Raw genomic sequence first — 14,519 nt, 5'->3', positions numbered from 1 at the left:
AGCACTGTTACTCTCGTAACCAGAAATTTCAGGATTTAAATACAACAGGAAAAAAGGGTATTTAATTTGTAGTTCAACAAAATGCACAATGGTACTTCAAAAAGTTTGTGGAAAATGGAATTAAGATATAAGCTTATTCTGGTGCAAAAAAATTTTTGAAATTCATGCATGCAAGTGGTCTTCAACAGGTTCATAAAGATGAGTATTATGAAAAAAACTGCATGGATTTCAAAAATTTTTTGCATCAAACTAAACTTATCTTGAATTCCATTCTTCCAAGAATTTTTGAAGTATCCTCACACTACATCCTTAACCTGTTGGCAGAATCTGGAAGATGGCTGGATTTCTCCAGCACAAAGAAATGAAGGGCAGATAATAATTGCGGGGAAACTTACTTCTAGCACTCTATAAAAGGGTATGTAGTTCTATCTGATTTCCAGTCACCATTCCAGCATACCCGAATTCCCCAATGTGTGTTTTACCAGCTTTACAACATTTCAAAATTTTGAAGATGGTCTTGTGCCACATGCGCCACGTACTGTCACCACGTACTGTCACGAGGGAGAGGCTTGGTTAGTCTGGCAGACCATACTAGTATATCATTTTCAAAACCGCAATAAGAATGACTTGATCCCACAGCTCAGCAACAAACAACTCAAAGACAGACAAAGGGCTTGAATAGACATTTCTGCCACAAGGCTACACAAACGACCGAGAATCACACGCACAAAAATGCTCAGCATCGTTGACTATTAGGGAAATGCACATCAAAACCATGAGATACCACTTCACACCCAGCAGGATGGCTCTTACTTAAAATACATATCTGTGAGTAAGGGTGGAGAGAAAAAGGGGTGGAGAGCCCCTGTGCACTGGTTGGTGAGAGTGTAAAAAGGTACAGGCACTCTGGAAAACACTGTAGTGGTTCTTCAGAGTGTGGCACATGGAATTACCAGCAATTCCACTCGATTTAAAGAATTGAAAGCAAGGGCTCCGAAAGAGGGTCTTAAACCAATATCCACAGCAGCGGTACCCACACTACCCAAATGGAACAACTTCAGTGGCCACCAACAGAGGCATGGGATAAGCCACGTGGGAATAGTGTTCAGTCTTAAAGAGCAATGACATTCTGGTGCCTGCTACATCACAGATAAACCTGGAAAGCCTTCTGCTAAGTGAAACAAGTCAGACAACAAAGGACAGGCACTACGGGATTCCACCTGCACAGGGCACTCGGAGAGGATAACTTCACAGAGACAGCAAGCAGAGTGCTGGGGGAACGGTCACTGTTTGTGTATGGAGTTTCTGCTCGAGATGATGGAAACGTTCTGGAAAAGGACAGCGGTGATGGCTGCAGAATATTGTGACTGCGCTTAACTCCACTGAATTGCAGGTTTACAGATGATTACAAGGCTAAACTGTGTTATGCAAACTTTACTACAATAGAAAAATGACTCAACATGCATTTATGAATTCACCGCTTGCTGTCACCATTTATTTCAGTCCTCTTGTGGATGATAATCATTGTCTAACTCCAGGCAACTGGATGTATTTGCTGTGGACACACACACACACACACACATCTGCCAATTAAATAAAGGCTAATTCCTCTTCATGGTCCTGAACTCTCAGGGAAGAAAACCTCTCTTACCCAGGCAAGAGCCAGGTTCTCCCCGCACAACCCCCCAGGGCAAGGTTCATTAAGCACTCTGCCAGGTACAGTGTCTACCCTGGGGGAAAGAGAGGCAGAGTGGAGATAGCCATCAGGACTTAGCCACTGTAGCTTTCCGGAATGACAAGGGGCATTAGACAACAGCTCTACACACCAAACTGAACATGGAAGACTGCTGGGGAACACCAACAGTAACAAAACATGTTGTTTTATGCCTATTTTACAATCTATTAAAATCAGCTTTTTAAAAATCAAAGGTGCACAGTTGGCCAAAAATCTGTCCCACTAGCACTATGGCTTCCCCTGAGAACATCCTCATGGCCTGTGAAAGCAAGAGTCGTAGGAAGGAATCACAGATCCCTAAAACCATCTTCGCCACTTGATTCTATTCTCTACATTGGGATGAATTGGGCTGCTAACCACACGGAATGCAGATCATCAACCCACCTAGCTAACTCAAGGCCGACCTTCTTTTCTTCCTTTCTATACCTCGCTCTTCATAGCAGAGATAGTACTGAACAAAACACCATTAAACACATGACAAGGAATGATCAAAAGAGCTGACTGTTTCGGGGGAGCACCTGTCTCTACTGCATCACCAAACTGCAAGCTAACTTTCTAGAAAAGCCCAGCGCAGCTGTGATGCGTGACAGGCACCTGTATGAGAAATAGAGCCTCTGCTGCAACATTTCTCATTCATTTGACTTCACAAATCATCTGTAAGACCACACCCAAAAGTGGAAGAGGCAGTGCAGTGGCATTCCAGGTGGAGAGAAGAGTGGGGAGCCCCAGAACACCCCACATCCCTAGGCGTGCCCTCTCATTCTGCTCTCCTTTGAGGACCTCAACTCTAAAGGTCAGCAGAACAGTGCCCATGAGTGGAGTTTTCCCATATGACCAAATCCCAACATCCCAGAAACAGTCAATAAAGATTTGCCTTTAGGATTATGATTTTAAAGTGAGATTATACTTTTCTATTTTTCTGTCAGTTGCAAATCCCCAAACCTACGAGAATTCACTTAAAACTAATCTACAGTGTTTTTATTGGAAGAAGGCAATCGGGAAAGCTCTGACCCACTGAGCAGCTGGGAATTTTGCTGCTGAAGGTTTGGTTTAGTCTTTATTTTTCTAGCTGCTGGCCCTGCTAACATGATTCTGTGAAGGTTGCATTTAATCTTGTAGAGAAAAGCCACCTAAGCAGTTCTTAGGTAGGCTTCAGTAAAAACAAATTGCCTTGGTTCTGTGGATAAGTCTGATGCTTCAACCTAGCAATTACAGCCACAGAGAACAAACGAAGGCAACTGTGAAATACTGTACTTGATTTCAAAAGAATTTTACTGCATATGTTTTATGGGTTGAAAGTGTTTGCTAATAACAAAATTACTATTAATAAGGGACCCACATAGAAAGTAACAGCTCCTAAAAAACATATCTTCAGTTTACCACCAAATATAGCTTATTTAAATGAAGGAGAAAGTATTAGTATCCTTGTTGGAAATTGTCAAAGGAATGCACAGCAAACATTTTTTTAAAGGTCTGGGTACAAGGGAGAAACACTAAAAACGTTTCGCTTTCTGGGTGTTGAATCCTAATATAATGTGACAAATCCTAGTGCAAAGTGACAAGCTCCAATGTTTATGTGCTATATATACCAGCAGGTTTCTAACATAAAGCAGATCCATGCCATTCCACCTGAGCTGGGACTCAGCCTTACAAGCTATAACCTTTGCTTTACAGCTGAAAGTCAAATAAACAAATATTTACCCAGTTATTACTGCTGCATATCAAGTCCTGGTGGGGAAAGCAAAGAACCAACACAAGCAAATACCTTACCAACTCTCAAATACCTTACCACATAGGTGACAGAAATGGAAAAACCCAAGTTAACTAATGATTTTCCTAGCAGTCTGAGAGGCTAGAAAACATCACTCCAGATGGGCAGGGCTACCAGCCACACGAATGGCACAGCCAATGTGCTGCTTCCGTAAAAATTCAGCGCACTTGGTTGTTTTAGGCTGAAGAGATCAGGTGTGGTTTGTGGAGAGAGGCACAAGGAGATGCAAGACAACTACTCTGACTTGACTTCCCTTCAGTTCTTTTAAGTTGAGTCCCTGTATGAAGACTTTCCCTGCAGTTCTCTTCCTGCGTGGCTTCATTTCCCAATCCTACATCAACTAATATGGCGGCCACCAGTTACATGTGTCTATGGAGCACAAGAAAGATGGTGACACTGAGTTAAGCCATGCCATCAAGGCCTCAGTAAGAATCTGAATCTCAAGGACTCAGTATGAAGCAACAATATCAAATATCTCATTAGTATTTGTTTAAAGATTTATTTATTTGAAAGGCAGAGAGAGAGAGAGAGAGGGAGAGAGGGAGGGAGGAAGGGAGGGAGGGAGGGAGGATCTTCCATTTGCTGCTTTACTCCCCAAATGACCACAGTGGCAGGGGCTAGGTCAGGCTGCAGCCAGGAGCCTGGAACTCTATCCGGTTCTCTCACATGGGTGGCAGGGGTCCAAGCACTTGGGCCATCTTCTGCTGCTTTCCCAGGAGCATTAGCAGGAAAGGAATAGGAAGTGGAGCAGCCCAGGCCTCGACAGGTGACGGCTTAATCCACTGGTCCACTGGACCCACTCTCATTAGTATTTTCATACAATATATTAAAATAATAATATATTGGATACATTAAAGGAAATATGCTACTAAAATTAATTCCACTTGCTTTTTACTTTGCTAATGTGGCTACTAGAAAATTAAAGGTATACAGGTGAGTCACATTATATTTGTGTTGGACAATATTGTCCTAATCAATACTCTTCTTTATGACTGTGCTTCCACATTTGACCTCTGAAATTATAAGAACTACACCCAACCCTTGTTACCTATCAGTCCAAGAATGTCTCCATATTCATCCAGGAAACAAAACTCTTCTAGTATTGTTTTCCAGATAAAAACTAGAGATTTGGAGTCTTATTCAACTGCAAATTCAGAGGTAACATGGATTAAGTCATTCTCCAACAGGGGACATGGTAGGTGTGGGAGAAAAATAAAACTTGCCCTGGCATCCAGAGACATGGAAATAAATATCGCCAAAACAAAAGGCCGGGGGGGGGGGGGGGGGATGCATTGGACATAACGACAGGGAACGTTTGCTTTCATCTTCCTTACATTTCTTTCTTCATATACCATGGAAATGAGACTGGTAGCCTTTTTTCTAAATTAATTGCTCTTACCCAAAAAAATATTTAAACCTCTTATCTCTTCAAAAGGACCAAATTGTTACAGCCCAGATGAGGGCCACTAGCTACATTCCAAAGGTGCTAGAAAAATCTTATCCCCTTGGATGTTTATATTTCAAAAGGGATGAAGGTCAGACCTTGGAGACATCCCTAGGTTGTTCTGGAAGGCTGGGATGAGAACCCTGGATCCTTTCCATCCCAACACTATAGAGCTAAGTTTTTGTCTTTGTTTTTTTCTCTCACCTGTGGGGGTGGGAGGGGGACAACTGCCCTGCAAAGTGTAGCCCACAGCCGGGGTCCACCTGTTTTCACAGCATACAGGTGCGCAATGCGGCAGCCTCACCCTGGCGGCTGACCTGGTTGTAAACTTTGCTCCTCCCCTGCTGCTCTGTGCTCTGCAGTCCTCTCATTTGGGGGGTGTGTAATGGTGAAGTGTGGTGTATCCCAGACCCTGCACAGTTCTTGGCAATGCAAGCAGAGCTCAAGTGTGAAGTGTGGTGTATCTCAGACCCATCACAGTTCTTGGCAAAGCAAGCAGAGCCCAAGCTCACCACGGAGCCGCCAATCCAGAGTCTTCAACTCTTTTTTATTTATTTGAAAGTCAGAATTACACACAGAGAGAGGAGAGGCAGAGAGAGAAGTCTTCCATCCGATGGTTCACTCCCCAATTGGCTGCAACGGCCAGAGCTGTGCCGAACCAAAGCCAGGATCCAGGAGCTTCTTCCAGGACTCCCATGTGGGTGCAGGGGCCCAAGGACTTGGACCATCTTCTACTGTTTTCCCAGGCCATAGCAGAGAGCTGGATGGGAAGAGGAGCAGCTGGGACTAGAACTGGCGCCCATATGGGGTGCCGGCGCTTCAGGCCAGGGGCGTTAACCCGCTGCGTCACAACATCAGCCCCAGAGAGTCTTCAACTCTTAAGAGCTGCACCAGGACGACAGTGCTGACCAAGGAAATCCTGATTCTACAGCCTGGTGCCAATGGCTGAGTCCACGCTGGATACCCTCAAGGCAACACTGAAGTTGCTTTTCGTAACCTTGTATTTACAGCTGCCTTGAAATTACAAGAGTCATCACACCCATTGTCTTAAATTTGGAAAAAACACAAGTGTTTCAGAAGAAATAAAAAATAAAAATTGGCCGGCGCCGCGGCTCACTAGGCTAATCCTCCACCTTGCGGCGCCGGCACACCGGGTTCTAGTCCCGGTCGGGGCATCGATCCTGTCCCGGTTGCCCCTCTTCCAGGCCAGCTCTCTGCTGTGGCCAGGGAGTGCAGTGGAGGATGGCCCAAATGCTTGGGCCCTGCACCCCATGGGAGACCAGGAGAAGCACCTGGCTCCTGCCATCGGATCAGCGCGGTGCCCCGGCCGCAGCGCGCCTACCGCGGCGGTCATTGGAGGGTGAACCAATGGCAAAAGGAAGACCTTTCTCTCTGTCTCTCTCTCTCACTGTCCACTCTGCCTGTCAATAAATAAATAAATAAAAATCCACACTCCCACCAACAAAATGCTATGATTTCTTCCAGTTTTGTTTCAGTCTTGATAAACAAATACACACATACGTTTTTAAATAAACTTGGAAGACAATTTACTCTTTGCCCCCACCCAACCAACATATATCAACATATTCCCATAATTAAATGCTACTCAAAAACATGAATTACATAAACTACCGATACCCTGTCTGGATGTGCCGTAATTCATTTAAATGCATTCCTATTGCTGGGTAGTTAGGTTGTTTCCAAGTTTTCACATAACAAAGCTAATTCAATCAACATCCCTGTCTATAAATCTTTGTTTGCATCTCTGGCTACTGCAGGTATATAGGTTCCTGGAAGCAAAATTACCAAGTTGACTTCCAGAAATTTTATTTCGATTCACAATCCCAATACAGCACACAGTGTGGAATCCGCAGCTGTGGCACTCACTGCTCAGTTCTGACTTGGACCACCCATTCTTCAGGGAAGCACAGGACTGGCCCATCCACTGTGCTGAGTCCATCTCTACCTCCCAGGACCTGACACACATGAAGAGCACTGAGGAAGACCAGCAAGGGGGACGGGAGGGAGCCCCGAAAGCGCTGCGGCAGTATTTCTGATAAATGTTATCCACAGGTCTCTTTCTCTACGGGCTCACAGTTGCCTGAAAGGCAATTTCAGACTGAGTCGGGGGTCTCACACAGTGTGAATGAATGCCCCTTCCCCAAAGTGTATACCCTGGTGGACCACCGAGGTCACTTCAGGCATGCCCTAGCGACTGCTTCTCACAACTCCGGGTTTGTGTAAAGCCAGGATAAAAAGTTCTACCTACAAAGTCAAAAGGTGATGCTCTTCTAGTACTTCGAGGGGTCCTTGTGCTACACCTCATTAACTACCAACCTGCTCCCTCCACTTCCAAAACTCCATCAGGGACATTTGCACAGAGACAGAAAAATCTACCTGTTTGATCACTGCTTTTTTTCTCTCCCACTCAAGAATTATACAGGCTGTATTCTGCTCGCCACCTGGATTTCTCGTTTCATCATTCATCCCTAACTCCCATCTTCCAACACACTCCTACTCACCCTTCCTCACGCCACCACCATTGCACCCCAACACCATTTCTAGGTGTTAGGACAGTCTCTGCTCACCACTAATTTTTTTCATCTGTTTCAAATAAATCTAGGGCAAGGAAAATAACAACAAAAACAAAACTCAAAAATGACATATTACATATTGCTTGAAACACAGCAATTAGTATGCAGTTTCTTCTCACTTAAAATGGCAGCCTCATGAGATGGCAAAGTCAACAGGATTTTAAGCTTATGAGTCTAGTACGCCATGTTCTATCCACAAAGTACTCTGGATCCTCCAAAAACCTAGCATTCTTGAATGCAGTAAGGACAAATGCAAATGTAAGCTCATCTTTCCTTTGATCCCATTAAGTGTGCAAGCATCCAATGCTGTTACACGGACAGCAACAGATTACCAGGCATGCCTGAAAAGAAATTTTTTATGAAAATCACAGTAAGTAGTTAGCACTAAGCCATGGTTAACGAAAACTGGACAGGCTTTCAGCTCATAAAATTCTAAATTAAGATATTTTGTTGAATTCCATTGGTCATGCCCTTGAGATAAAAATGTTTAAAATTCATCATCAAAAAAAAAAAAAAAAAACCGCATAACCCTCCTGTTTCTCACATGGAGACATTCTTTGCACAGCTCTAGTCCTTGCTTATCGGAGCTGAATACTAAACTGATAAAGGGAACAATAAGCCGAAGCAGAAACAGAGCACCACCAAAAACCCCCTAACTCTCCATGGCCTTCCTGGACAAAGACACAAACTCACAAAACCAACTCCTTCTTGCCTCCACCACCTAGAAAATTCAAAGTGTCACAACTACAACATGAACACCATTTTGAATGACAAGGTCAACACAGGCAGAGCCAGCAGAGAATGATCACAGGCCTCCTTCAGAGTGCTGTTAAAAATGTGGGGACAGCTTCTGTCTGCTCGCTTGCCTGTGTCGCCCGGCCTCTGGGCAGAGGAGAAGATCAAAGAGTTGGTATTGGCAGGAGATCATTGATTCGGGGGTTCTTGTCATTAGCTTTGACCCTTGCACCTGAGAGCTGGAGACCCGGCTGCTGCAGCACACAGTGGTAAGAGGGCCACTGTGGGGGAGACAGGGGCCAGGAGCGGAAGGGGCTGCAGCCAGTCTCCCTGCCTGGTTTCTAAAAAGCTCCCTTCTTGAAGACGACTTCGATAATACACATATGTCCCATCCCCTAAGGGTGACACAACTATAGTCCCATTTCACAGATGTGAAAACATGGTCCTAAAGGGGAAGAAGTGATTGGAGACTTAAAAGTCTCCACGTTCACGCACCTTGCACTACACAGCCTTGTTCATAGCTGGTTGTCAACAAACACTGAATAAATAAAGAACAGCAAATTGGCTGTGCTCATTTACCAAAATAATTGCATGAGTGACATCTATTATTAGCAACAACAATATTGATTCAAAATTATTGCATTGGGTCCCTGGGTAACCAGAACTTGCAGTTACTGAAGGAGTATCCTCAGGAAGCCTAACAAGACTGTCAGGTTATCTAACATACAAGGAGGAAAATGGACTTAAAGATGCTTATCTGAGCACAAAAAAATGTTCAAAATCCACGTGTAACTTTTTCACAATGCAGTTTTCATGAATTCTTTGACAATGCCTGTAAGCATCGACTTCAAAAAAATGTTCTGCACAAAAATAAAAGTTGTGCTTAATTTCATTTGCCATGAATGTTTTGAAGACCCCTCGTAATGCTGCCCAGGCAGTCCAGCAGGACAAGCTTCTCCACTTTTGGCTGCAATGAAATTAACCAGAGGTGATGATACTAGTCTTCTCCAGTCAGTCATTTCTGAACAAAAGTCATATGCATTTGAGCAATTAAAGATAGGCTTGCAGCGTCTTCCCAATAAACATGATCTAGTTTCAGCAAGTTGGTCAAAAGATAGAGCTTGAAGGGGCTGGTGCTGTGCTGTAGTGGTTGGGTCACCGCCTGCAATGCTGGCATCCCATATGGGCACCGGTTTGGGTCCCGACTGCTCCACTTCTGATCCTGCTCTCTGCTATGGCCTGGGAAAGCAGTAGAAGATGGTCCAGGTTCTCGGCCCCCTGCACCCACATGGGAGATGTAGAAGTTCTTGGCTCCTGGCTTCAGATCCGCACAGCTCCAGCTGTTGCAGCCAGTTGGGGAGTGAACCAGCGGATAGAAGACCTCTCTATATCTCTCTGCCTCTGCTTCTGTAGCTCTGCCTTTCAGACAAATAAATCAATCTTTAAAAAATTAAAAAAAAAAAAAATGGAGCCTGGGAGGGAGAACCTCATGTTATAGGGTCCCCGCAGACAAAAAGCTAGAGGCTACACACCTGCTCTCACACTGAATCCAGAGAGCCTCTGAGCGCCCCACACCAGGCACCTGTGGGCTGCATTTCCTGGTTGTATGTTCCCCTTGGTGCTTTATAGAAGATACACACTGTCTTCAGGGTTAAATTCGGACCCTCTACATACATTGTCATTCTGGTCTGCCAAATGGGGGTTTCACCAAACCAGCTACTCCCAACCAGCAGAGCCCGTCTCTGACTCAGCCCATTGGTCATTAAGCTGACACTACACTCAATATCGCTCACATTCAGGCCTTTAAAAGTAAGGCAGACAGAGGCGGAAGTCCTGACCTCCAACCCCTGTGTGAGAAGGAATATGGTGTCACTTACAGGTGAAAGGAAACCTTTTTATTACTTTTAATCACCGCGGTTTCACAACACTTTTACTTATTATTTTGTGCATTTTTATGTTTTGTCATATGGTTCTATTAATTTTATCATATGCTATTACATATTTTTCATCTGTATAGTGTTACAAATACACTTTTGGGCAAACAGTGAGTATTCTACACACGCTGGTAAACCAGTTCCCCTGTTACACTTGGTTCAGCAAAAACAACATAGTATGCTATAGCTGACTACTGAAATCAGCTAAGGGCATATCTGTAATAACAGATAATGAACTGGGGAGTCTGACACAATGGCGAAGAAGATTCCGAATAAAACACAGGGTCTGGGATTTTTTTTTTTTTTTTCATCTGATATAAGGAAGGAAAATACACTGGTCCAATCGCTGCTAGTTCCATATCAATTAGTCACCATGGATACCACCTAACTTTTCTTCTGATGGGAAAAAATTCACTGACAATAATTTAATTGCTTAGTATTGTCTTAATAGTTCACGTAACATAGTTACAGGCATGTTTAGTTCCTTATCACTATATACATATCCTCAGAAGTCAAATCCTTTCCTGAAAATCCCTGCTCACCGGAAATTCTGAGACAAAGTGTTCACTCCAGTTGTGGTACCCTTAGCTTTTCCACAGTCACAGAATCTGATGTGTTCAACGTGAATGCCTTACACATTTGCAGACTGCTGTAACTAACAGTGTCTGAACTGTGTCCCTACACAGCCCCATGACACACTTCAGTAACATTACCTTTCATAAAACCAACTCCCAACGGCGATGTCTATATTTAGTTTTTATTTATTGTCAGCTCATCAACTAGAATGCAAGCCACCCTAGAGGATAAACACGATGTGTGTCTTGTTCTCGGCTCAATCCAGAGCCTACCACTGCGTCTGACACACAGTCCAAATCCTTCAAGTATGTATGAAATGTAGGAGTCAATTCTCTGGTTTACTTTAAGACCTTTTGCTCTGAAACAGATACCCCATTCAGAGTTCAGTGGTCTGTTCACTAACTAAAGGAAATTATCTGAAAATGCTCTAAGAACAACAGATCGCATACTAGGTAATGCAAGGAAAAGAAATACAATGTCCTTGTGAAAACCGAGGCACATCAGATGTTGAAAATCTAAAGCCTCAAATTTTCCACTACTGAGTCTAAACATCTTTAGCACTGGTATATTAAATATTTGCCTAATAAAGTATTTCAGAGAGCAGGGTAAGAGAAAAAGTAGGGCCACAGCTCCTAGAGCTGTCAGTTCTTGACGGCAACCATTTGTTTGCCATAATTTGCTTCCAGACCCTTCCTTTTGATGAAGATGACATTGTACAGGTGAGTAAGTCTGAAATATGTGGAACTGTCTCTAACTTTTGAAGGTCAACAGGAAAAATACGACTCCTTGAGAATGAAATATGTACGTGTTTAATTTAAAGGAGCAGTTACAATTCATAACAATGCACGAGAATTCTCCCGTCCAAGAGGCCAAAATCTCATTCCTACCCAACAGGCTGTTATAAATGATAATCATTCGCTAATTACAGTGAAATTCTGGACTTTGCCACACTAATCAATAGATGTTCCAAGGTCACAATCTAAAGGTGTTAGTTTAAATGCTAAAAATTCCATCTACTGAGGTTTCCTTAGGGAAGACAAAGTTTTCCCAGGATTTTTTAGATTTCTATTCCCCCCCCCCAACCCCATGAATGAAGGGATCATTCCGGGAAAATCAGGGCCCCCTGAATCCGTGTGTGTGATGAAGTCCAACGGGATCACCGATGGGGCCCTGGCAATGGAGCTGGCATCTGTCTAACACCAAGACCATCCGCCCCTGTCGGCTGATACCAGACCCCCGTCTGCACCTGCCCTGGAGCACCAAAACGTGCAGGCTGCTAAGTGCAAGGGGTGCCCGCGGCGCATCTGAAAACCAATCACCGCCTGCACGCAGGACTGCACCCCCGATGATTCCTGAAAATCCACAACAGGAAACGTAAGTATCCTCCACCCTCCCTGGCCGTTCATCAAAAGCAGACCGAATCACAGCCGCGGGGCGGCCAAGGGCAGAAGGCGAAGGCCGGCACTTCTCCTCCTTTTAGAAGGGCTGCATTTTCTAATTCCACAGCCAAGGACCGGAGGGAGAAGGCTGCAGACCGGGGAGCGGGCAGTAAGCCCCCAAGTTTCAAACACTGTGGGGTTAGAAGCCCGCTACATGCACAGTCGGCCCGGCGGGTCCTGCCGGCCGCCCCCGGCGCCCCTGCGGTGCCGAAACGCGCGGCTCAAGCCCCGGTCGGGCGGCCGGCCTCCGTCCCTTTCCCTCTCCGGAGGGGACACGCGGGTACGGGTGGCGAATGCCCCGGGGCCAGCGGGTGATGCCGCGGCGTTCCGGGGAGGGCGGGAGTTGCCGGCGACACCCTGTGAACTTGGACAGGCTTCCCGGGGGCCCCCGGCGGGTGCCAGCCCCCGGCCCGTGCCGCCGGGAGCGGCCGGGCGCCGCGATTGGCTGCGGCCGGCATCGCTCGGTGGGCGAGGCGGAGAGGAAGTGGCGGCCGCGGCTTTGCACCAACCATGTTCGGCCGGCGGGCGAGTGTCACCCGGCGCCCACGGCGGGGTCGGAGGGCGCGGGGCGGGCATTCCCGTCCCCACCCCGCCGCCGCCGCCGCGCCCCAAGCCCCCCTCAGGGGACGCCGGCCCTCGCGCCTGCCCTGCCGGGCGCCGCTCGGTCCCCGGAGGCTCCCTGCCCCCACCTCGCCCGCTCCGCAGCCGAGGCGGGTCAGGCCCAGCGCGCGAGGCCGGCCGGGGGCGCCGGCGGGGGCCCGGAGGCGCCCGGCGCTAGGCCGCGGCCGGGGCAGACGACCCGTCCGCGCGGCGCCCTCCCGTCTCGCGCGCCGGGACAAGTGCAGCGACAAAGCCCCCGGGCCCCCCGGGCACTGGCCGGCGGGAAGGAGGACGCGGCGTCCCTGCCGAGCGGCGGCGGCCCGGCCCCCAGGAAGCCCGGCGCGGCGGCCAGGCCCGGCGCCCAGCCTCGCGCTCCGGACGCTGCCGCCCGACGCCCGCGACCCTTGCCCGGTGCCGGGCGGGTGGGCGAGCCCCCCGGCTCAGCCGCGGGGCGCCCCTTCCAAGTTTGCAGTCTCTGGGGCGCGGGCAGCTGGCGGACGGCGGGTGCCCGCTTATTTACCCTGGCGGCTGCCGCGGGAGAGGCGCCGCCGCCGGCACCGAGGAGGACCTGCTCCCCGCCTTCGGGTCTGCTGGCGGCCGCGGCTTGTAAACACACACACACGCACACGCAGACACGACAGTTTGGGTTTTCCATGAGGCCCGGCTCCAGCGGACCCGCACCCCGGCACACGACACCTGAGGTACGGAATCACACGGAACAGCTCTGGGTCCGTGGAGCCACCTCTTCGCATCTGCAAATCCAAAAGTGAAATTAAACCTCCAGCAACCTCCTCCTCCTCCCTCTCTACCTCCTCCTCCTCCTCCTCCTCCTCCTCCACCTCCTCCTCCTTGCAGCCTCAGCACCCCAGTAGCAACAGCAGCAGAACAGCCGAACCTGCTTCCCCTAAAACCAGACGATCCACAATTGCGCCGAGTGATCCTCCACAAACCGGCCTTAATTTTTAAGAACCCCGGCATTTTCCGTCTGCAAAACATCGTGTCAAAAGCATCAGGACACGCACACGCACACGCACAGCCCCCACCCCCCGGCCCCGTCAACAAGCCCTCGAGAGAAACACACACACACACACACACACGCACCGTCACAACTATTATCTGGCAAAAAAAAAAAAAAAATGTTACCTTCTCCGTGTGCTTTTTCACGCTAGCCGTGCAATCCCGCAAGGGCTAAGTGTTGCTAGGGTGTGGGAAATGGAAACGAAAGCCCGTCAGTTGAATAATCGCGGGAGCAAAACTAAAAGTTACTCCCCGGCTGGCCTGAGAACAGTCCAGATCGAAAGCAAAACAAGGAGAGGAAACTGCGAAGCGCCGCGGCTGGAAATCCCCCCGCCCCCCGCCGCCGCCGCCGCCGCCGCCGCCGCGCGCCCTCGCCCGCCTCCCTCCGCCCGCCTCCTCCGCCCTTCCTCCCCAGTGTTTGTCTCGGCCTGGTGCGACCGGGAGGCGGCGGCCGAGGGCGGGCGCGAGCGGCCGGGCCGCGGAAGTTCGCCGCCGCCGCTCATTGGCTCGCGGCGCTGCTTTCATCGTTTCTCGGAAAAGTCGATTTCATTTTCACTTCCCCACGTCGCGGGAGCCACGGGCGGCCGCGCGTGAGTCTGGCTGCTCGCGCGCAGGGGCGCTCGCGTCCTCCCCGCAGCCGCACGCGCGTGAGGGCCCCGGGTGGGGCGCGGGTT

The 14,519-nt window shown here is 48.2% G+C and overlaps 1 protein-coding gene across 3 annotated transcripts in view; it reads right to left on the bottom strand.

Annotated features, from left to right (window-relative positions):
* The window catches only part of IRF2 (interferon regulatory factor 2), a 96,433-nt gene extending 82,237 nt beyond the window's left edge, over positions 1 to 14,196 (bottom strand). The window contains exons 1-3 of one of the 3 annotated variants that reach the window (XM_062213431.1): positions 13,972 to 14,196; positions 13,724 to 13,813; positions 13,349 to 13,580 (exon numbers count right to left, since the gene is read on the bottom strand). In XM_062213431.1, coding sequence (XP_062069415.1) covers positions 13,349 to 13,580 — 232 coding nt within the window. In that variant the 5' untranslated portion in view covers positions 13,724 to 13,813; positions 13,972 to 14,196. The remainder of the gene's footprint in view (positions 1 to 13,348; positions 13,581 to 13,723; positions 13,814 to 13,971) is intronic. The other 2 variants (XM_062213433.1, XM_062213432.1) reach the window with 2 other exon arrangements.
* Positions 14,197 to 14,519: the final 323 nt, after the last annotated feature.

The sequence above is a fragment of the Lepus europaeus genome, chromosome 16 (genome assembly GCF_033115175.1).
Source record: "Lepus europaeus isolate LE1 chromosome 16, mLepTim1.pri, whole genome shotgun sequence".
Taxonomy (NCBI): domain Eukaryota; kingdom Metazoa; phylum Chordata; class Mammalia; order Lagomorpha; family Leporidae; genus Lepus; species Lepus europaeus.
The sequence above is the reverse complement of the archived record's forward strand: the minus strand, read 5'-3'. Positions and strand labels throughout refer to the sequence as shown.